Source organism: Gigantopelta aegis, chromosome 6 (assembly GCF_016097555.1).
Source record: "Gigantopelta aegis isolate Gae_Host chromosome 6, Gae_host_genome, whole genome shotgun sequence".
NCBI classification, from domain to species: domain Eukaryota; kingdom Metazoa; phylum Mollusca; class Gastropoda; order Neomphalida; family Peltospiridae; genus Gigantopelta; species Gigantopelta aegis.
Window position 1 is genome coordinate 66482013 of NC_054704.1, and position 21984 is coordinate 66503996.

The 21984-nt window shown below is 36.8% G+C and overlaps 2 protein-coding genes across 6 annotated transcripts in view; one reads left to right on the plus strand and one right to left on the minus strand.

Annotated features, from left to right (window-relative positions):
- Nucleotides 1-21984, plus strand: part of LOC121374130 (trafficking protein particle complex subunit 11-like) — a 50798-nt gene that overhangs the window by 5839 nt on the left and 22975 nt on the right. Inside the window, exons 1-10 of one of the 5 annotated variants that reach the window (XM_041501078.1) lie at nucleotides 4023-4139; nucleotides 7870-8077; nucleotides 9044-9213; nucleotides 11051-11121; nucleotides 12000-12114; nucleotides 12809-12908; nucleotides 13740-13813; nucleotides 14463-14559; nucleotides 14777-14910; nucleotides 21769-21910. In XM_041501078.1, the coding sequence (XP_041357012.1) occupies nucleotides 7877-8077; nucleotides 9044-9213; nucleotides 11051-11121; nucleotides 12000-12114; nucleotides 12809-12908; nucleotides 13740-13813; nucleotides 14463-14559; nucleotides 14777-14910; nucleotides 21769-21910 (1104 nt within the window). In that variant the 5' untranslated portion in view covers nucleotides 4023-4139; nucleotides 7870-7876. Of the gene's footprint in view, nucleotides 1-4022; nucleotides 4140-6304; nucleotides 6402-6549; nucleotides 6657-7869; nucleotides 8078-9043; nucleotides 9214-11050; nucleotides 11122-11999; nucleotides 12115-12808; nucleotides 12909-13739; nucleotides 13814-14462; nucleotides 14560-14776; nucleotides 14911-21768; nucleotides 21911-21984 lie in introns of those variants that run through there. The other 4 variants (XM_041501074.1, XM_041501076.1, XM_041501077.1 and 1 more) reach the window with 4 other exon arrangements.
- LOC121374131 lies at nucleotides 1765-3887 on the minus strand. Its single transcript, XM_041501079.1, has 3 exons — nucleotides 3800-3887; nucleotides 3241-3297; nucleotides 1765-2573 (listed from the first exon to the last, which is right to left on the minus strand). Exons 2-3 carry the CDS (start codon nucleotides 3275-3277, stop codon nucleotides 2215-2217), a joined length of 396 nt encoding a protein of 131 aa, XP_041357013.1. The 5' UTR covers nucleotides 3278-3297; nucleotides 3800-3887; the 3' UTR covers nucleotides 1765-2214.

The following is a 21984-nucleotide window of genomic DNA, read 5'->3' on the forward strand; positions in this document are numbered from 1 at the left end:
AAAATTAAAGTTGAGGCTGTATAAATATAAATATTCCATTGCTGTTTAAATATAATGACCAGTGTAACTGCAAATATTTTTTAAAACATTAAATATAGAAAAAAGGGTGCCTTGTGCATAATAAAGTTGTGATATCATAAATTAAATGTAAACTAATGTTTACGAGTTTTAGCGAATATAAATAGGAAATGTTTTTACCAAAATATGGGTACGTTTTTGGTTGACCAGTATCTTTTTGTACATACATTTTTACCAAAACTGGGTACGTTTTGGTTTGGGTACGTTTTGATCAGCTCCCACATAGGTACACCACATCATATCATTAATCATGAAGAAAATTAGCTTTTTCATATTTTCCTTTTAGGAATGGAATATGAATGTTAATTTAGAAAACAAAAATATTGTATTTTATAATGGTGATCTTTGATTTAAATAAAATCGAGGTGTGCGTGTGTGTGTGTGTGTGTGTGTGTCTGTGTGTGTGTGTGTGTGTGTGTGTGTGTGTGTGCGCGTGTTCAGTTTTTGGGGGCTTTTTTTGCACTGTGGTTCTATTACACAGAATCCATTTTCAAAGCTTATTTTGTACCTGTTCACAGTACCTTCTGTACACTATTCCACAGCTTTCTGCAACATATATAATTGATTATAGATTCAAAAAGTGCAAACTGTCTCGTATTTTAAGCTTTGCAATGTTTAACTGACGGTGTTCTTTTTGAAAACAAAAACAAAAAAACAAAAAAACACCTCTCGATTTTATTTAAATCAAAGATCACTATTATAAAATACAATATTTTAGTTTTCTAAATTAACATTCATATTCCATTTACGTAATATGTAAGTTTCCAACAAGTTTAATTTCTGTAGTTCAGCAACAGTAAAACGTTAAACGTTAAAACACTTGCTATTGACCAAATGTTGAAATAACCATATATTATGCACCAAATAGCCATAGTTTAAAATTTGCTGAAATGACATTAAACAAACATTCCTTTCCTTTCCTATGGAAAGATAGTATGCCCAACTGTCTATGTTATTCTTTAGCAGCTATGGTGTTAGCAAATAAAACATCAATTATATTTATAATTAGTCTTGTATGTCAAATAAAACATCATTTCATTTTTGTATGTCGTACACTATATATTCTTCGGATGATTTGGTTTTAGCATTATATTCTGTATGTATGGAAAAATTTATGACTTTGTGATATGACCACCGGCCTCGGTGGCGTCGTGGCAGGCCATCGGTCTACAGGCTGGTAGGTACTGGGTTCGGATCCCAGTCGAGGCATGGGATTTTTAATTGAGATACCGACTCCAAACCCTGAGTGAGTGCTCCGCAAGGCTCAATGGGTAGGTGTAAACCACTTGCACCGACCAGTGATCCATAACTGGTTCAACAAAGGCCATGGTTTGTGCTATCCTGCCTGTGGGAAGCGCAAATAAAAGATCCCTTGCTGCCTGTCGTAAAAAGAGTAGCCTATGTGGCGACAGCGGGTTTCCTCTAAAAAAAACAGTGTCAGAATGACCATATGTTTGACGTCCAATAGCCGATGATAAGATAAAAAATCAATGTGCTCTAGCGGCGTCGTTAAATAAAACAAACTTTTTTTTTTTGTGATATGACCACAAACTCGAATAAGACGTTGCGTTATTCCAGTCCATAAAAACACACAGGACAGAATATTCAGCGAAAACGTTCAGTAATATATTATCGATTCAACGAATAATTGAACATGTGTACAATATTAAATACCAAAATACAGGATATCATTGTGAATTTTTTATTACAAAACGTCTGGAAATTTATATTTCTTCAGCATTTTATCATGCGGTCATCAATGCCATGGATTTCCAGTTTCACATCTAATGTATTTTGTCATTTCATGTCACATTCCCCACACGTTCTGGTATCTAACTGCCGAAAAGTACCATTTTTGGGTATTATATTAAGAGGTGTCTTTTGTTCTTGTTTTGGACTAGGCACTGTTAACTGCAGTCATTGTTCGGGTCTACTAGCCTCTCTACTACGTCATCGTCCCTTGGCCTGTCGTCTGCTGTACACTTTTAATACTTGTGTAATAAACGTATGCATATATATCCGGCTCGAGTGAGAGATCCAGTACTAATAGACGCATTAGCTTGGCTTGAGATATCCATAATATTCTGGAAATCATCATCATCATCATCATTATCATCATCATCATTATCATTATCATCATCTTTCGATTTCTTCCTCTTCCTGTTCCTCCTCCCAAATGATCTCCATCCCGCACACTGTATAGACATCCGTGTCGAGGACATATATCCTTGAGTTCTTTCTTTCAGGAATTACCTCCGCTTTGTAGCTCCAACTTGACACGTGGATGTCCAATGTTATGATACCATCTTCATCACTCTGGTTGTTGTTGTTGTTGTCGTCGTCGTTGTCGGTGCTGCGTGACAGGTTTCGTCGCAGCACGTCGTCGTCGTGGTGTTCTATTAAAGTGTTCTCCTCTATGTCTTCCCACCAGAATTTACCATCGGCGACGCTGTAGTTGGCGTCATACTCCAAGTCAACGGAGCCAAAAGTTGCTTCTGAAATGATAAAAGTTAAAAGTTTGTTTTGTTTAACGATACACACCACTGCACATTGATTTATTAATCATCGGCTATTGGATGTCAAATAGTTTTAAAGAGAAAACCCTATACATTGTTTCCATTTGTAGTAAGTGATCTTCTATATGCACCAACCCACAGACAGGATAGCACATACTACGACCTGTGATATTCCAGTCGTGGAGCGAGAACATTCTGTGATATTTGTGTTTTTGCACAGTTCTTTACACTGTTTTTGTTTGTCTTGAATTTGTATATTGATGTTGATCATTACTTTATTTATTTGCATTACCATAGTTTGACACCCAATAGCCGATGTATTTTTCGTGCTGGGGTGTCGTTAAACATTCATTCATTCATTCATTCATTTGGAGCGAGAAATGGGCCTGCGACGGGGCTTGATCCTAGACGAACCGCGCATCAATCGAGTATTTTACCACAAGGGTACGTCCCACCCCTTGCTGAAATTAATGAATAAGTGAGTGGATGATCATGAGTGAGTGAATAAATCAACTGAATGAAGTTTACGCTGTTTTATATAGGTATGAGTAATTCGATTACCGAGCATCTTCTATGTCGCAAGCTGGCCACTAAATAGAAGGTTTAAACGGATATGAAATTTGTATGAAATTAAAAATAAACTTACGGGAATCATGCTTCAGGACACACGAATTAGTTGACATTTTCCGAACAAATAAACTGTCTGAAAAAAAAAGATAATAAATTATGTAAAATGAATGACACCAATGATTTTAAATGGTGGCTGGTTAAAACTAAAAAGTAAAAATATATCTACAAAATGTAACATACAGAGGCTGAGTTTATGTCTGAATGAATAAATGATAATACTTTTGAAATATTAATTTAGTTATGAAATAACAATTAAACGTAAATGAAGTAAAATAATACTACTGAATACGAAGGTAAAAAAAGGTTGCATCCATACATTTATATTTTTTAAAGGTGGGTTGTTGTTTTTTTCATCAAATCACAATTAAATATCTGGTTTATTTTAACTGTGAGAGAGTGAAACAATAGTCAATAAAATATATTGACAATTATTTCTTTTCTAATTAATTTATATTACAATAAAAATCAAATCTAGTCTTGTAAGCAGGACTACAAAAAGGAGATAGCATGTTTCGTTCACTAAAAATCTAAATGTAATTTATACACTGAAATATTATATAATAATAATTATGTACCTGATATATCTATCTTCTTTTTTTCTTCCTTTTTTCGACTATATGCTCCGATATCTGTGGTGATCGTTGCAATCTTAGTAAAATATTACAAATAACAACGAGTTTCGTTTATATAGCCTAATAACCAATGTCGCGCATACGTCATAGTACGGCAGCCTATTCACCTTGTGCCGTTTTGTGACGTCGAGGAGCGTGGCGTTGGTATATTGTTCACTCGTCAAGTCTGTCGGTGTCAAACGATGACAGTGTGATAAACATATATAGGCTACTAGCTGAAAACATCAAAGTGAACTCTTCTCACGCAGGTCAAAGACAATGGCATTGCGATACACGATTCATGGTAGGTTTATAATACTAGAAGTCCCCAACGAACAGAACAATTGAATTGAATGAATGAATGAATGAATGAATGAATGAATGAATGAATGAATGAATGAATGAATAAGATAATAATTAAGTATAGACTTTAGTAGGATAAGATGGATGAATTAATTAATTAACAAGATAGGCTAATAATCAAATATAGACTGTAGTTTTGTTTTTTGTTTTGAGATATTTTATTGATAAAAAAAAGAATCAAAAGGATTGCACAACAGGCAGAGCACTTATAATCTAAGTGCTCTCCTAAACAAGATGAACATCAGACAATATTCATAATCATATATATAAAACATAATAACAATGTCCAATGGCATAAAATATTTAACATAATTAATATTTTTAATATATAGTAATAAAAGGTAGATAGTAGATAGAATAGAAATGGGATAACAAATATGATAGTAATGATCCTAGTGTTGGAGCTGCCCTTATATGTAGACAGTAGTAGGATATGATAATCAATAAAATAGTTTATTCTCCATAGATATTCACTGTTGTTTCATTTACATCTTGACTAAAAGTATTACAAATTGCACATATATTTTTCAAAACAACAACAAAACAAACAAACAAAACGAAACAAACCAAAAATACAAACAAACGAAACAAAACATGAAGTGAAGATTGGAACAGAGCGTACGTTTTTTGGTTGTTGTTTGGGGTGGGAGGGGGTGTTTTGTTTTTGTATTTGTTCCATGACAGCGTCTCTCTCTCTCTCTCTCTTTCTCTCTCTCTCTCTCTCTCTCTCTCTCTCTCTCTCTCTCTCTCTCTCTCTCTCTCTCTCTCTCTCTCTCTCTCTCTCACACACACACACAAACACAAACACACACACATACAAACACACAAAGAAGAAGAAGAAAATTTGTAGGTAGATTAAATCTGAGGTGCCACTAATTTTATTGGTGTATTGCTTGGGTGTCAGTTTAATTTTTGGTAACACATACTATTAATTAATACATGCACGTGAGATAACAATTTAAAGGGATACTAGTATATATAAACTACTAGCTGTTCCCATGTGATACCAGTTCGCCAATGTCATACGGCCATGTGATACCATTTCGCCAATGCCATACGGTTACTGTCTAATATATATATATATATATATATATATATATATATATATATATATATATATATATATATATATAATATATATATATTAGACAGTAACCGTATGGCATTGGCGAACTGGTATCACATGGGAACAGCTAGTAGTTTATATACTAGTATGCCTTTAAATTGTTATCTCACGTGCATGTATTAATTAATAGTATGTGTTACCAAAAATTAAACCAATAAAATTATATATATATTATTATTATTATTATAATAATAATAATAATATTATTATTATTATTATTATTATTATTATTATTATTATTATTATATTTTTAAAATCGAAATCGATTACTCTCTGACTCATAAGTTGACTACAAGCGCTAGGGTCGTAAATGCGTTTTAGTTGAAAAAGAAGTTTAAATTTATTATAAACCAGGTTTTTGAAGATATAGATCTAAGAATACAAGCCTACATTGTAACATTCATGTCCATTAGATCCTATTTATCTTACAACTCGTTGTTTAAAAACGTATCCAACTCGCTTTCGCGAGAACAGAACGGCCACTCGTTATATTTTCGCTTTGGTAAAATGGACCGGCCTCGGTGGCGTCGTGGTTAGGTCATCGGTCTACATGCTGGTAGGTACTGGGTTCGGATCCCAGTCGAGGCATGGGATTTTAAATCCAGATACCGACTCCAAACCCTGAGTGAGTGCTCCGCAAGGCTCAGTGGGTAGGGGGTAGGTGTAAACCACTTGCACCGACCAGTGATCCATAACTGGTTCAACAAAGGCCATGGTTTGTGCTATCCTGCCTGTGGGAAGCGCAAATAAAAGATTCCTTGCTGTCTGTCGTAAAAGAGTAACCCATATGGCGACAGCGGGTTTTCTCTATAAAAAAAAAAACAGTGTGAGAATGACCATATGTTTAACGTCCAATAGCCGATGATAAGCTAACAAATCGATGTGCTCTAGTGGCGTCGTTAAATAAAACAAACTTTACTTTTTTACTTTGGTAAAATGTTAACATTATCGGCTATACAAATTGTTTTGGTACAATGGAATTTGAACGTTGGGCGCTTGTCTTCCGGTTTGCATACGGCCTTCCGGTTCTGATGATGAACAATATCATATGGTTTTGTTGCAGAAATAAATAGTAAGGTACTTTAATCAATTTAATTTTTATAGTTTTTGCATAATTTGTGCGTTTCAATGTGTATCAGCCGACAGCTGACATGGTGTCAAAATAAATACTGAAGTCTGAAGGGCGGGTAACTCTGAGTCTGACATTTACTTTATGATAAAATGTCATGTTGCCATCGTTTTTGTGTTAACCAAAAATATTTTTGAAGTGATCTTGAAGGGGAGGTGGCAGGGCTAAGGAGTGTGGAGTTCTGGGGTAACCCCTGCTCAAAGGTCAATACAAAAAAACGCCCTAAAAACTTTAGTCGCATCAGTCAAGAAATGCCCTCCTCCCAAATAATTTCCTGTGTAACACACTAGGCTACTAGCTTGAGTGTCCTCTATCATTATTCAGTTATACGTGAGAATAATGCTAGAGGGGACTGTGTGTAAAACTTCGGCATAATGTCAACGACCAAATGGTAGCCAGCTACTGTGTCTGAAATACATTTTTTTTTTCCTAAATCTTATGCCACAGACGTTTAGTTTCAGTTTGTATCGAGCGTGCATGATACAACCACTAAACATTAGCACAACAGTCGAGTCATGTCTCAACACACTTTGTCCTATATCAGCACAACAATAATGGAGTTTTTTCAGGTTTCTTTGTCTAGTGTTGATACTAGTTACCAACATGTAAGTTTAATGTCATCATTCGACTTGGGAATAATCAAACTAAAGGTCTGTGGCATCAGATTTAGGAAAAAAATAGTAAAAACCATTTATTTAATGCTTGGCTAAAGTGTGTGAAATGTATGTCCAACACCACAGAATTGCCTACATGTGTTGTGGTATAAAAGTAACCATGATGACGTCATATTAATTACATCACATTCTTTGGAGCCTTCCACCCCTCTTGAAGAGTATTCCATAAAAAAGTAAAATGGCAGATGGATTAAAATTGCATGCTTTTTTTTCTAGCAAAGTCGAGATGGGTGATATGTTTATCATCTAGTACAGTATGTGGAATTTGTATCATTTTGATGGTTTTTTCACTATTTTTGTCTCGGGGACAAAATGTGGATAAATCTTATAGGTATTTAAAGGTACATGTAGGAGAATAATTTATCGTAGTTGTTAGCAATGTAGTTCAGACTTCAGACTGTAGTATGATTTACATGACTGTATAATAAATGTTTGTAAATTATAGAATCCAGCAACTGGTAAGGCTGGTAAATTAATTATTATTTATATAAGTGTGCCACATCAATATGTTCACAGTTCAGTTTGCAAAATTAGATAATTATGAATGTGCTGCAAAGGCTGACAACTCATAAGGCATTCTAGCACTATTATTTTGGCTTTGAACATAATTTCACTTTAAAAAGAATTTCATATGTTAATGTATATATGTTCTGAACAAAAACATTCTTGAGAAAATATATAATATAAATTAAATTAAATATAGTAATATTTATATATTTTAAAATAAATTTTATTTCTCCAGACTCACCATGTCTTGGGCAAGTGAACTTCCCCAAGAATTACTCTGTCGACCAATGGGATTGGTTACACTGACTGGTCTTGATATTAAATACAATGCCATTCACAAGCTCATTTGGGATTCATTCTGCAATAACCGCCGGCCTGACAGAGTGCCGCTTAAGTTCCAGGTGCAGCTCGGAGACCACGATTACCCCAAGAGTAAAGCAAAGGTGACAACAATTTTCACAACCTCTAGACCAGTTTTAATATTAACATTAATATTTATTGAAACATAGTAGAAAAACATGAAACTAGTAAATTAATACCAGTTTTAAATAACTGTGGTAACATTAAGACACACTGGGTAATTTGGCCAAATGTAGATTTTGTATTTCTGATAGAGTGCATGATCAGAAATCACCAGCCTGGGTGGTGTCGTGGTTAAGCCATCTGTCATAAGGCTGATAGGTACAGGGTTCGTAACCGGTACTGGCTCCAACCCATAGTGCGTTCTTAATGTCTCAGTGGGTAGGTGTAAGGCCACTACACCCTCTTCTCTCTCACTAACCAACTAACAACTAACCCACTATCCTGGACAGACATACTAGATAGCTGAGATGTGTGCCCAGGACAACGTGCTTGAACCGTAATTGGATATAAGCACGAAGATAAATTGAAATGAAATGAATGCAATAGATTCATTTCCAATGGATTCCTAGAGCTCACACTGGAAAATGTTTTGGTTTAGCAAACTTTTATAGAGCATTTCCGTAAATAAAATTAAAAAGTGGCTAATTAAAATAAAAATGTATTAGCCAAATCCAAAATATTGTCTAATTTGACAATAGGGTAAGTCTTGTGAGAATCTCATAATTTCCAGTGTTCGAAATAAGCACTTGTCCGTTTGTCCTGACAAGTGAAAATCTGCTTGGTCAAACAAAATGTACCTTGGTGGTTGTCCAGTGGGCAAGTGAAAATGTTAAAAAAAAGTTTCATTTTGAACAATGAAAAACATTGTCCTTGTACTTAAATAAAACAAACTATTTATTTGGACAAACAAAAATATTGTTGGACAAGTAGATTTTTAGATGTATTTGTCCGGTGAACTAGTGAAATTTTTTCCTTATTTCTATCACTGATTTCTAAATAACATTGTCCTTTGAGATTTTATTTACTATATGATTATTGTCTTACAGAGAACGTCTTACGAGTGGTATATACCTAAAGGTATTTTGAAGAAGTCATGGATGAGTAAACACATATCCTTGGTGCCAGCTGTTGTCGTGGTTTTCTTTGACTTGGACTGGGATGAGACCATGTGGAAAGAAAAACAAATAACTTGTGCTAGTGTTGTCGAAGTTGTCAGGTGACAGTTCTATTTAATATTTAATACATAATACAATTAACATAAATAGCCATTCACAAATAATATTTTCATAAGCGTATAAAGTGTCCTTTTGTAACCTCTCTCCTCTCTGCTAAAAGTGTTCCAAAAAAGTTGATTTTGCCACTGATATTTCTGTTAATGTACATATACAGTCAAACTTCGATCTCTCGAAAACTTCGATCTCTCAATCTGAAGCGACGGTCCTGGCTGAGTTGCTATACAAACTAGTAATAACGACCTTCGAAGACTCAAACTTCGAAAACTCGATAACCGTGATCTCTCGACCTAATTCTTTGGTCCTGCCATAAAGATTTAATAGAGTATGCACCTCTAAAACTCGACGCGTGTGGATTGATCAAACTATCATTGCCGATAGTATTTTAAAGACGAATGTATTGTCAGTCTTGTCAAACAAGTGAAGCGTGCCTGTCTTGGGTGGTCGTGGCTATCAAGGATTAGGGTGATAATTACAGAATAATAGATCGCCGACAAAGCGGAACGACATGATCCTATGTTTGGTAGTCGGTGTTAGTCCGTGGTGGAGAGCCTCACTACGTCATACTTAATTACAGACACAGTCTGGTTGACTTCAAAGAGCATTTGTAATAATTGTTAGCACTGTTTGTTTTTGCTCTCAAAGGTGTGAATCATGTCAAACTTTAGCTTTTCTATTTATATATCAGTTAATGTTTATCAATTACCAGTCATTAAGTTTGGGCCCAGAAATGGAGGGTGGGTGACCAGATTGGAGAAAGAAAGTAGAGGTGCGAAGCGTAAATAATTTTGTGTAAAACAAATGTACTTAGTGTTATTTGGCATTCAGTGTTTTATTTGTTAGTTACGTTCCGCCATGTTTTGACATCTGTAAAATACGTCAACGTCACTTTTTGTTATTTATATATGTATGTAAATGCCTTCTTTTTTCATTTTTTTCTGTCAATAAATACATATATGCTCAAGCATATATTTCAAATTCATCTGGTTGATCATTTTTGTTTTATTTACCTACTTTTACAATATACACAAAATGAATGTACGACAGGCATCGATGATGCCAACAGCTGGGTTGGCGTGGGGTGAGGTGACTGATATATTAATTCGCCTTTCAACTGTGGATGCATAGTTTTTATAGTTCAGAGGTAGGCAGCGAAGTGCACGCTTCTTACAATATTAAGCGAAATAAACCAGCTGCAATGCAGTTTCAAATTTGAACTCGAACTCCCTGAAATTTGAACTATTTCCTCGTCCCCTTCAAGATCAAGTTATCGAAGTTTGACTGTATATATATATTATTTTATTATTTGTATGTATGAAAATTTTTATTATAATTTTAAACCACCTCTAACTTGTACTTGTGTTGTCCAAGTTGTCAGATGACAGTTCTAGTTCACATTTTAAAACTTAAAAAAAAAGAAAAAAGTATCTTATAGCATATAAATTTTATCTAGCATATGCTTTTATTATTTTACAATATATTACTTTACTCTATTTATTGTTTTTAAATTGACTAATCCAAATTCAGTTTATGATGTGGTTGAATGTATATATGTTAAAAATTTAAACCAAAGTTAAATTACTGTGCATGCCACCAGCCAATAAAAGATGGATAAAGATCCAAGCATTAAGTGGTTTACAAATATTCTCACGTATATGTGTGATTATTGGAATCACGCTAATGTGGAAGAAAATGAAAATGTTCAAGTGCTGTATTAATTAAATATGTTGCAGATATTTGTATGTGGTACCATTATTGTAAATTACCATTATTGTTAATTTACATGTATACACATTAAGACCGATTTATTTTGTCTCACAGAAACACACTGCAAGGGCGAGGGACGAAGGTTGCCGTTGTTCTCATACAGAAAAATGCACCCCTTCCACCAGGTTAGTAGTGAGATCTGATACTGTTGGGTTATGATCTGTTATTATGTAACAGGAGTGAATCTAAGCTATGTAATATGAATTTGTTTTGTTAGATAAAACTGATTTCCATTCATATTTTTAAAACACCTTTAAAATTTGTGGGGTTTGGGTTTTTTTAAATCATGACTTTGGACATAACAAGTTCTCATCATTGGCCATCTGGACATAATCCATTTTCGTGTTCATGAAGTGATATCATTTATTGCTAATTTGTTTGTCCTACTGTTATATATTCCAAGGTAAAAAAAAAGAAAACAAAAAAGAAAAAAGTTTTAATTGGTATATATGTTGACTTTGTTATCATAGTCGTGGTGGGTGGGATGTTACTTAGTGATAAGAGTACTCATCACCTGGAATTTGATGGGTGCTTTGATCAGTCCTGCTCAGTGGAGTCACATTTTTCTCCATCTCAGCCATTTCTCTATGATTGATCAGGGGTGGGAATTCTCCTCGGATCCGCTGTTTTCCTCTCATGGAACATTGCGTTTCCTCACATTTTAATCATCCTTTCCTCCGAAATGTGTCAGATGGCACAAATTTTAACCTAGGATTTCAAGAATTTCTGGGACCCCTCTAGATTTCCTCTTTTTTGCAGTTCACCAATTCCCACCCCTGATTGATACATCAGTGGTATGTACTCTCTGGTTAAAATGTGCCCATAAAAGATCCTTTTTAAGTGTTGGTACGAGTGACATTTGTGGTGGTGGGAAATTTCCCATGTATTTCTTGATCAAGGGTCAAAATAACCATATGTTAGACACCAGATGGTTATACATGTAGTTTAATGTGCTGAGGTGTCATTACAATGTGTCATTACACAAACATTCCTTTTTTCCCAGGAGAAGATGTGATAGCTGCAGAGAGAGCTGCTTCACTGTGTAGTGCGTGTGACATATCGGCCAAGTCCTTGTACGTTCTCCCACACACAGACCACCTCATTGGATACACCATCAGGTAACCGCACAACATTTATTATAGTTGATCATTTCGGTCAGGGTTTGGGGAAGTGGGTTGACATCTTGGCTGATAAATTCAATTTTCTGATTCCTTCAAAAAAAATTTATGTCAAATTTTAAGGTTATAATGGAAGCTTAAATAGCATACCTCTTATCTTTAATAATAAAATTTTATGTCATTATCATTCTGTGGACAATGTAATCTAAAAATATAAATAGTGAAATTTTAAAAACAGAAATACATGTAAATGTATATTCATTGGAAGTAGAGTTAATAGAACAAAACAGGTGAAGATAACTAGAACAAAATGTCAGTTATTCCTGTTTTTAAAAAGACAATGTCAGTATCTATTTTTTACTATAATAGATCATCTGTATTTGGTTTATCCTGTGCGACACCATTTTGGAACTGAACATATATGTTAAATGACTGGGAGGTGAGATGGAGGGTTTTTTGTGGGGGTTTTTTGTTTTTGTTTTTTTTGTTTTATTTATTACCCCAGATCGCAATAGCAGTGTCAGGGTTGGGGCCCTGATTCACTGCTGTACATATACATCTTACAAAATAACATGACACATTACAGCAACAGTTTATATGCATGCGGACAGAGTGTTTTTCTGATCTGGGATTGAGATAGAGTTTTAATAGTGGTTGTATTTTTATCTGTGGTATCATTTTTTTTTTTGTTCAGACTGGAAAATGCTTTTTATGAGCTGGCACAGAGTTATTATCACACAGAGGCAAGAAAAGTGAAATCTCACAAAGATTTTCTCAACAAAACCACACATCAGGTGATGACAGCTTCCTTAATTCATTATAGTTTGAGGACTCACAACCAGAACTGGTTATGTCCACTCTTTGGAAACAATTACAGTAGTCCACTATTTTGTGTCTTTTCTCTTTGTTTAAATGGCTGTGGATTTTTTGGACAGGGGGAAGGAGGGAGGGAGACATGGATGCATGTAAAAGGAGTGATAAGAAGATATATGATTAGAATAAATAAATAAAATTGCTTGCTTTTCAAAGTTGTATTACTTTTTTAAGTGTTACAACTTCTGGTTGTCCACCTTTGATTTATAATCAGTTGCTAATAATGTAACATTTGTAATAGCTGTCCCAGAATTAATCATATGGGGAGGCGTTTGTTTTTACCATCCACACCATCCGTACTCTTGTTTTATAGGGGAAGCATCCCAAATTTGAGGGCCATTATTCAGTTGTGAAATAAGAAATATATAAACTTAACTGATTTGGGAACCAATGACATTGAATCTAAGAAATTACTTACATTGTGTATATGTAGGTTATAAATTAATTTCATTCAGAGCTTAATCTGTTTTAGATGTGTTGGTGAATCATGCATTCTGAAACAGCCCTAAGTGTCATAAATTTGTGTATGGCTGATTTTATAACAAAAACAGTACTAAAGATTACATATGTATTGTTGACATATATTATAAACAGTGTATTAGGAATTAAATATGTGTGCATTGCTGATTTTATAACAAAAAGAGTATTAAAGATTACATATATATATTGTTGACATAAATAACAATATATCATAAACAGTGTATTCCACGAGGTATGTGTGTTTATACATGATCTGCTTTACACCATTTCAGCTTCTGTATGTGAGACATCAGATCAAGATTGCCTTCTATAATGAGCTCAAACAGGACACACACACTGCCTTAAAGTAAGTTAATACCAATAACAGTGTGTGAGTTTAGCTTGTGTGTTATGTTTACAGCATTTTAACTAAGGAATGACTGACAGTCCAGCTGAGTTTCAAATATATTTTGGAGCAGTTATGATCTTTCCTTTTTCAAAAATTTGTTTTATAATTTTGTTTACAAAATTTGATTGGGGAACCCGTCACATTAAGTATTAATTCAACACATTTTTGGACCTGTTACATGCTAACTTCTGAAAAACATGTTCTTTACAGATCTATATTAATACTAGACCTGTATTAATATTTTAAACCTGTATTAATATTAGACATTTGTCATTAAAAGTATACAATACCTGTAGCTGTTATTTGTATACCGGTAGCGACTTTCAGTTATATTTTCTTATATATGTATGGTAGCACAGGTTAATGAGTTTGAAATATATTTTTGTGAATTATGGCCAAGAGCTTATAAAACTTTAAAGTCTAGAAAAAAAGCTTTAATAAAATCTCACCAGTACATATCATAATGTTTCACTGTTTGTGGCATGTGTGAAATGTAATTTTTATGTTTCTTGCTGTAATATATTTTGGTTAATTTCCTTTCTCTTATGACATTGTGTCATTATGTACATTGTTTATTTGGTATGTGCTTATGTTTGTTTTTATTCAGACATTACAAACAGGCCTATGGACACATTCTGGATCTAAGGATGTATGACACCAACATGCTTGAAATCAAGGTTATTGGTGGTTTTGTCAACTATAAGGTAAGAATAATACTAAATCGTGAGATAAAAATGTATTGATTGATACGATAAATAAAATAAAAGTTTAGTGTATTTATTTTTTTGAATACATTTTAACAGAGTTTACTGTTTTAAAGGAATATTTAATATTGTATTAATTGGAAAAGTTGTCATTATATAATAAATTTTGATTTAATAGCAATAAGTCAAAAGTAATTAGGTCAATTTTTTTTTTCAGTTGTGTCGTTTATCATTTCAACACAATGCACCACTTGATGCCATTGCTCAGTTCCGAAAACACATTGATTTCTTCAAGAGTAAACCCAGCATAATTGACCTGGCTTTTGAACACAGTGCATGGATGTCCAAACAGTATGTATATTAGATCAGTATTAGTCTTATTCAACTTACTGTGCTAGCACAACAAATATGCTATTCAACCTGAGTCATACCTACACACTGCAGAATTCTCTCCCTTGCCGGATATGCGCAATGCTATCCTTGCACGGGCTACCTGTAACTTCATTCTCAATTCTGCAGTCCACCTGTTAACACCTGTTAAGCTTTGGCAAAAAGTTTTCTTTACTTGTAATTTTGTGTTTGTTTTTTTGGTTGAACTTGACATACGGTTGGTAGTTGGGAATTCTGTGTTGAATTTACCATGTCCGACGCAAGTTCGTTGACAGCTAGCGCACGGAAAGTTTGTGCACGAGATGGTTGTCCATTTCCTTTACGACGTAAAGACACACACGTGTTGTGTCCGGACTGTCGGTCTTGTTCTCAAGACCGTCAGTGTGAGATCTGCGCCACATGGTCTCATGACCAGTGGGTTCGGTTTGGTTCGCAGACTCAGGGTTCGGGTACCAGCAAAATCTTGTCATCTGCTTCGGCAGTAGTCGGCAAGTCGGACTTAGTGGGTAGGTCCCATAAGTCTGTAGACACTTCGAAAAGTGTCCGGAAAGGGGGGAAACACCCTTAACACAAGGGTGTTTCTTCTTCGGTCCGTGTTACGAGTACAGTTACAGATACTTCGGGGGTGCTCCGTTTGCATATGTTTACCCCAAGGGTCCAGTGACTTCGGTAGCAACGGACATCTCCTCACAGTTTGCACCGTCTTTGGTCCCTACCTCTTCGACTTTACTCGATAGAGGACGAGGTTCGCGCAGATACCCCTCGGCTGGGGGTACTCTGTGGCCGCAAACTCCGACCGTTCCGCACTTGGCGCAGGAACGACCGTTAGGCTTTCAGGAAACGTTGTTTCGGAGTTTTGTGGAATTTTTGAACACTTCGCCTCAGTTGGGATCATTGCTTTCGCAGACGGGACCGTCGGGTGTGGCTTGTTCCCCATCGCCGCATGTGTCATTGCCAATCGCGGATCTGGAATCGTTCGAACGGCTGGCTAAGTCGATGTTCCAGGTTAATAACCATTTAGGTACGTTCCTATTTGGCTTGGATAAGGCTGTCGAGAGCCTTCCTGCGTCAAAAGCCTCTAAGCATATCGCTCAGTTATCTGGCCGATTGTTTGCGAACAGTCTTTTGTTACGGCGTGACCATTACCTGGCGGGTTTGAGTGCGTCAAACGTTGCGAAGACGTTTTTTCGTACACGTTCGGTACGGGAAAATTTACTTTTCGGTCCCAATTTTAATATTGTCCTAGACAAGGATTTGTCGCGACCAGTCCCGAACACTCGACCCTCAACCTCTGGTAAACGTCGGTCCACGTTTTTGGGGTTCAAGCCTCCTCCTGTGAAAAAGGCTGCTTTTTTACAGTCAGCTCAGATCCCTAGGGTTCCTGACACTAGGAGGCAACCAGGTAACAACCCGTCTTCCGCTAAGCGAGGACGCAAACGTCGTACTGCGTTCCGTTCTCAGTCCACCAAAGGCATTGCACCTACGGGTGGTAAGCGGTTGGGGTGAGGGTACGTGAACGATCGGCAGTTGCTTTCGGAGGTACCGTTAGCAACCATACCCGTGGGGGGCAGGCTCCGCCATTTCCTTTGAAATTGGTGCAAGCTGCCTGGTCTCGACCCCTGGGTTCCGTCGGTCGTTCGACACGGTTACAAAATACCCTTTTCTTCGAGCCCCCCTCTTACTTCCACTCCGAGAATGCCGCCGTTACCGTCCGTGGATCGGCGCGTTTTAGTGGAGAGTATGATTGCCGAGTTTCTCGACAAAGGGGCCATCCAGAGAGTCAGTCTGGACACTCCGGGATTTTATTCTCATCTTTTCTTCGCCCGGAAGAAAAATGGGGAATGGAGACCAATCCTAAATTTGAAGCCACTGAACGTCTACGTCGATGTTCCTTCCATGAAAATGGAAACGGTTCATTCGGTCCGGAACCTGCTTCAAATTGGGGAGTGGGCTGCGTCGATCGATCTGAAAGACGCATACCTCCATGTCCCGGTGCACAAGGCGTTTTGGAAGTTTCTGCGCTTCCTGTTCGACGGGAAAGCGTACGAGTTTCGTGTGCTCCCGTTCGGTTTGGCGACGAGTCCCCATGCTTTTACACGTGTGGTAAAAGCGGTGGTAGGTCATGTTCATTTGTTAGGGGTTCGAATGCATACCTATCTGGACGATTGGTTGATCCCAGCTTCGTCGCAACAGGAGTGTCAGACCGGTGACCGGTCAAAACCCCCTCCGGTCAAAACCCCCTCGGTCAAAACCCCCTCAGTCTAAACCCCCTCCAGTCAAAACCCCCTCCAGTCAAAAACCCCTCCAGTCAAAACCCCCTTATTTAGGAAATAATTATAAGAAATGACAAAATAATTAATACCCAAAATATTTATTCACACTTGCATATTATAACATTTGATTGCATAGACTTTTGTATAAGTCATAATCCATTAGATCGCATTTAGATCTATTTCCATCTGATGCAGTGTCCGATGCCTTTGAGAGTATCCTCCATTGACTTAGCACCATCTCGGCGGGCTGTGCACAAATTCAAGAGCTTAGACTGCAATTTGACTGTTTTACGGCGAACACGTTTTGCTGGGGGCTCACCCCTCAATGATTAAGTCTTGAAGTGATTGTGGATTTTTAGGAAGATGCTTGGCACGCTCCCGACGTAGTGTACGTTTCACAACTTCTGGGTTGCCTAGAGCAGCACGAATATCAGTTGTAGCAGTTGCTGTAGTATCCACGACTATCTGGGTTGGCGTACCCCGCGATGTACCACTTACGTTCTTCATGGTGTTTTTCAGCCTACTAGCTGCAACAGAGTCGGGATTGGGATCATGAGTGTGTTGGACAGTGTGTATCACTGTCTGGATCTCAATATCTGTGGTCACTGCTCCCTTGCAAGAAAAGGAAGCCCTGTTGGAGCATTCCCATCGCACTGTAGACTTAGACTTGTTCTTTTTGGTATACATATATCCTTCATGCAGAAGCTTTTTGACCACCCTTGTGATTTTGTATCACTTCCATGGTTGTTCACAGAATGAATGATTAATAGACCAGACCCTAACCATTTTCTTGTAGCATCCCATGTGACATTTGCTGCATGTACACTACTTTCATGTTCAAAAAATAACTGCTCAATCATTAATCCCATCAATAGCTAAGATCCCTTCAATAGCTAAGATCACATAAGTAACAGAGATTGCTAATTACTATCAAATTCTTTCATTATATTATTTAAAGGATTTCTCAAGGCTTCCCAATTACATTAATCCCTGCAGCAGCTAGCCAAGATCAAGCTGTTGTTGTTGTTGTTGTTGCTAATTACTATCATGTTCTTTCCTTATATTGCAAATTACTATCAAGTTCTTTCATTATACTATTATATTATATAAGTAGTTTTCCTAGGCTTCCCAATTACATCTATCTCTAAGATCAAACATTTTGTAAAAACTACAATTCTAAGTCTATGAGTAGCTTCACTGAAAGCCTAAAGTCTATGTAGTGTAACATACACTAAATAACAACATAAATAAATATATTTCAGATAATTATTCAAAAGAGATTAAAACAATTATTCATCTATGTTAATATTATACCAACTTTACCACTATAAATACCAAACAATAATAATAAGAGGGGGTTTTGACCGTCTGACTATTTATTGCAGGGGTTTTTGACTGGAGGGTGTTTTGACCGAGGGGGGTTTTGACCGAGGGGGTTTTGACCGAAGGGGGTTTTCACCTGGATTCGTCAGACCAATGTCGGGTTGGTTTTGGACACGATCCTCCAATTGGGTTTTATTCCCAATTGGGTGAAATCGGAGTTAACGCCGGCTCAGATTTTCACATATCTCGGAGTGGTCTTCGATCTTGTGGTAGCGTCGGTTCGTCCCACCGATGCGCGTATCCACAATTTCCAAACGTCGGCGCGACGTTTGATGGGGGAGCTTTTGATGGGGGAAACTTAAAGTCACGACAGTGAAAAGTCACAGAGCTGCGATTTTCACTACTCTTAAACAGTGTGGATGTCGTGACTTTTCTACCAACTTGGTGTTGCATGATTTACTTAAATCATTACAATCCACGGTTGAACGACCTTCCATTATTCCGAAATGGAATGTCTTTCTGGTGTTACATGCTCTTAAGGGTGCGCCTTATGAGCCGTTGAGGTTTGCTAGTCTTCGTACCTTGACGTGGAAGACTCTGTTTCTGGTTTCACTGGCAGCTTGTCGTCGGATCAGTGAGATACATGCTTTTTTGCATGACTTGGTTGATTACAATTCGGACGGGTCTGTCACTTTACGTACCGACCCTATCTTTGTTGCTAAAAACCAGTCTCCAGGGGAAGAGTTTTCACCTACTGTCATTCACAGTTTATCTCGTACACTGTCATCTGATAACTCGGATAGACTTCTTTGCCCGGTGAGAGCATTGAAGTATTATTTGCAGCGTACGAAAAACCGGCGGCAGGATAAAAAGAGATTGTTTATTTCTTATACCATTAGGCCGGGTGATGTCACAAAAAATGCTTTGTCTCGATGGATAGCAGCTACCATCAAGTTAGCATATGAGATGGCGGGTGATCATGTGTTACGGAATTTCTCTGTTAAACCACATGAGATCCGAGCCATTTCTGCTTCCCTGAATTTTCATGACTCTTTAGATATTATAAAGGTCATGAATGCAGGGGTTTGGAAAGGACGGCACACTTTTGACCGTTTCTATTTCCGCGATATGGCGGTTGGTCCTGACGGTACGCGTAGGATCCAGACAGTCATTGCGGCTCAACACGTCGTGTCTGTGCGCAGGGCAACGGAAAGAGGTCGACCTCTTTTCCGTCCGACTGCCATCGATTCACGCTTCGGACATGTTTAACACTCCACTCTTTTCTGAGGGATGGGGTTTTTTGTAGTGTTGTCTACCGTTTCCTCTCCCTGGGGAGATGTTTTTCCTCCCTTTCATGGGGATGAGTTTTTCTTTTGGGAAGCCCCTTTTTATTCCCAAAAGTTTTTTGACTCCTTGTTACCGTATGTCGTGGTTCGTCCTATCTCCATGTCATTACTTCAAAGGAGCTTTTTGGGTACGGGTAAGTCCTCTATTTTCTTACCTCCTCCCATTAATGTTGAATTCACGTGCTCTAACGGTGTCATTGCACGTCCGTTATAGCATATTTGTTGTGCTAGCACAGTAAGTTGAATAAGACTATTAAAAAATTTGTTTCTAATTTTCATTATTATTCATACTTACCTAGTGCTAGCACAACAAACTATACCTCCCACCCACCCTTATGAGGCTTTCCCTCGGTGGGTGGACTTTGAACCGAGAATGAAGTTACAGGTAGCCCGTGCAAGGATAGCATTGCGCATATCCGGCAAGGGAGAGAATTCTGCAGTGTGTAGGTATGACTCAGGTTGAATAGAATATTTGTTGTGCTAGCACTAGGTAAGTATGAATAATAATGAAAATTAGAAACAAATTTTCTAATTAAGATCTGAAGCTATTCAAGTGCATTACTGTATTAATATTATTATTTTCGTATCTGCAGGCATATTATTAGTCCCCTACCAATCCAACCGGATGGGTCTATAGGTTTCATCTCCGTCCGCCCGTCTGTCCGTCTGTCCCACATATGTTTTCCTGATGTTTTTTGCTAAATGCCTTGAGATATTTAGATGACATTTTGTGTATAGCTTTATCATGTACTTTTATGCATCAAGTTTGACCACATGGCAATCTACCCATTTTTGACAGAGTTATGGCCCTTAATTTAGGCAATGTAAAAATTGGTTTTCCTGACTTCTTTTTTAGAAGTCCTTCAGATATTGAACTGAAATTTTTTGTATAGCTTTATCATGTACCATTACAGATGAAGTTTAACTTTCATGGCAATTCACCCATTTTGACAGAGTTATGGTCCTTGAACTTAGGAGATATGAAAATTTGTTTTCCAGATTTGTTTTGCAATACCTGAAAATATTAGGTGAAATTTTGTATGTAGTTTTATCATGTAAAGTTACTGATCAAGTTTAACTTTCATGGTGATTTACCCACTTTTCACAGATGTTTGGTCCTTGAATTTAGGAGATACAAAAAATTGTTGGGTTAGGTAGGGGACGTGTATTGCTTTGGCAGTACTCTCAAAATGCCTCTCAAAATGCTTGGGTTTTTTTAGCTTTTTATCTTATTTCAATTTTTTTCTCATACAGGGTGCAATGTTTCGTGTGAATTGTTGTTTTGTTTGCATATTGGTTATGCCACTTTAAAATAATGTAAACCACCAATTGGTTACATTATGAAGTGTTACCTTTTTAAATTAAAATTTGCAAACAGTTCAATACTTTATATAATGCAACACATCAAACCCATGTTTTACGATGATTGATGTCATAACTCATGTTCTGTTGAATTAGGTATTCCCCAAATTGCCATTTCATGTTGTGTCATTGTTTTAAAAATATTTAAACAAATTAATATTTTCACCTTTACATTTATTGTTAAGTTGTTACATTTTTATGTTGTTGCTTAATATGGACTATATTTTTCTGCGTATGATTAAATGAGATTGTAGATGAAATGTCTATGAATCGTTCTATAATAAACAAGCCGTAGCTTACAAAATTAATGTTTTGTTGATGTAATTAAATGGGCAAGAAAAAGAATCAGTCACCATTGTGAGGTGTATATAAGGCAATTCCAACCCTCGGGACAAAATGTTTTTGTCAGGGCCTTGGTAAACTTTGTTTAGAATTGCCTAATCTGTACTTCACAATGGTGTTAGATTCTATTATTACTAAAAATGGATATGGTACTATTGTTTTTCTGTTGACAGATTTCATGTGTTTGGTGACTTGTTTGACGAGGCGATCAAGCTTGGACTGACAGCCATACAGACACAACACCCTGGGTTCTACTACCAACAGGCTGCCAACCACTCGATATCGAGAAAACAGCTCTGTCAAGGGCTCTGCAAGGTAACGTGTCAATTAATGTTACCACTGATTCTATGATAAGTTGTATTCAGGACAAATGTGTTGAACATATAACT

Excerpts from the sequence above, each read along its gene's own strand:
- LOC121374131 (XM_041501079.1), bottom strand. The coding sequence starts at position 3,277 with ATGTCAACTAATTCGTGTGTCCTGAAGCATGATTCCC. Across the intron at positions 2,574-3,240 it reads TGTCCTGAAGCATGATTCCC|AAGCAACTTTTGGCTCCGTT; the intron begins GTAAGTTTATTT and ends TTATCATTTCAG.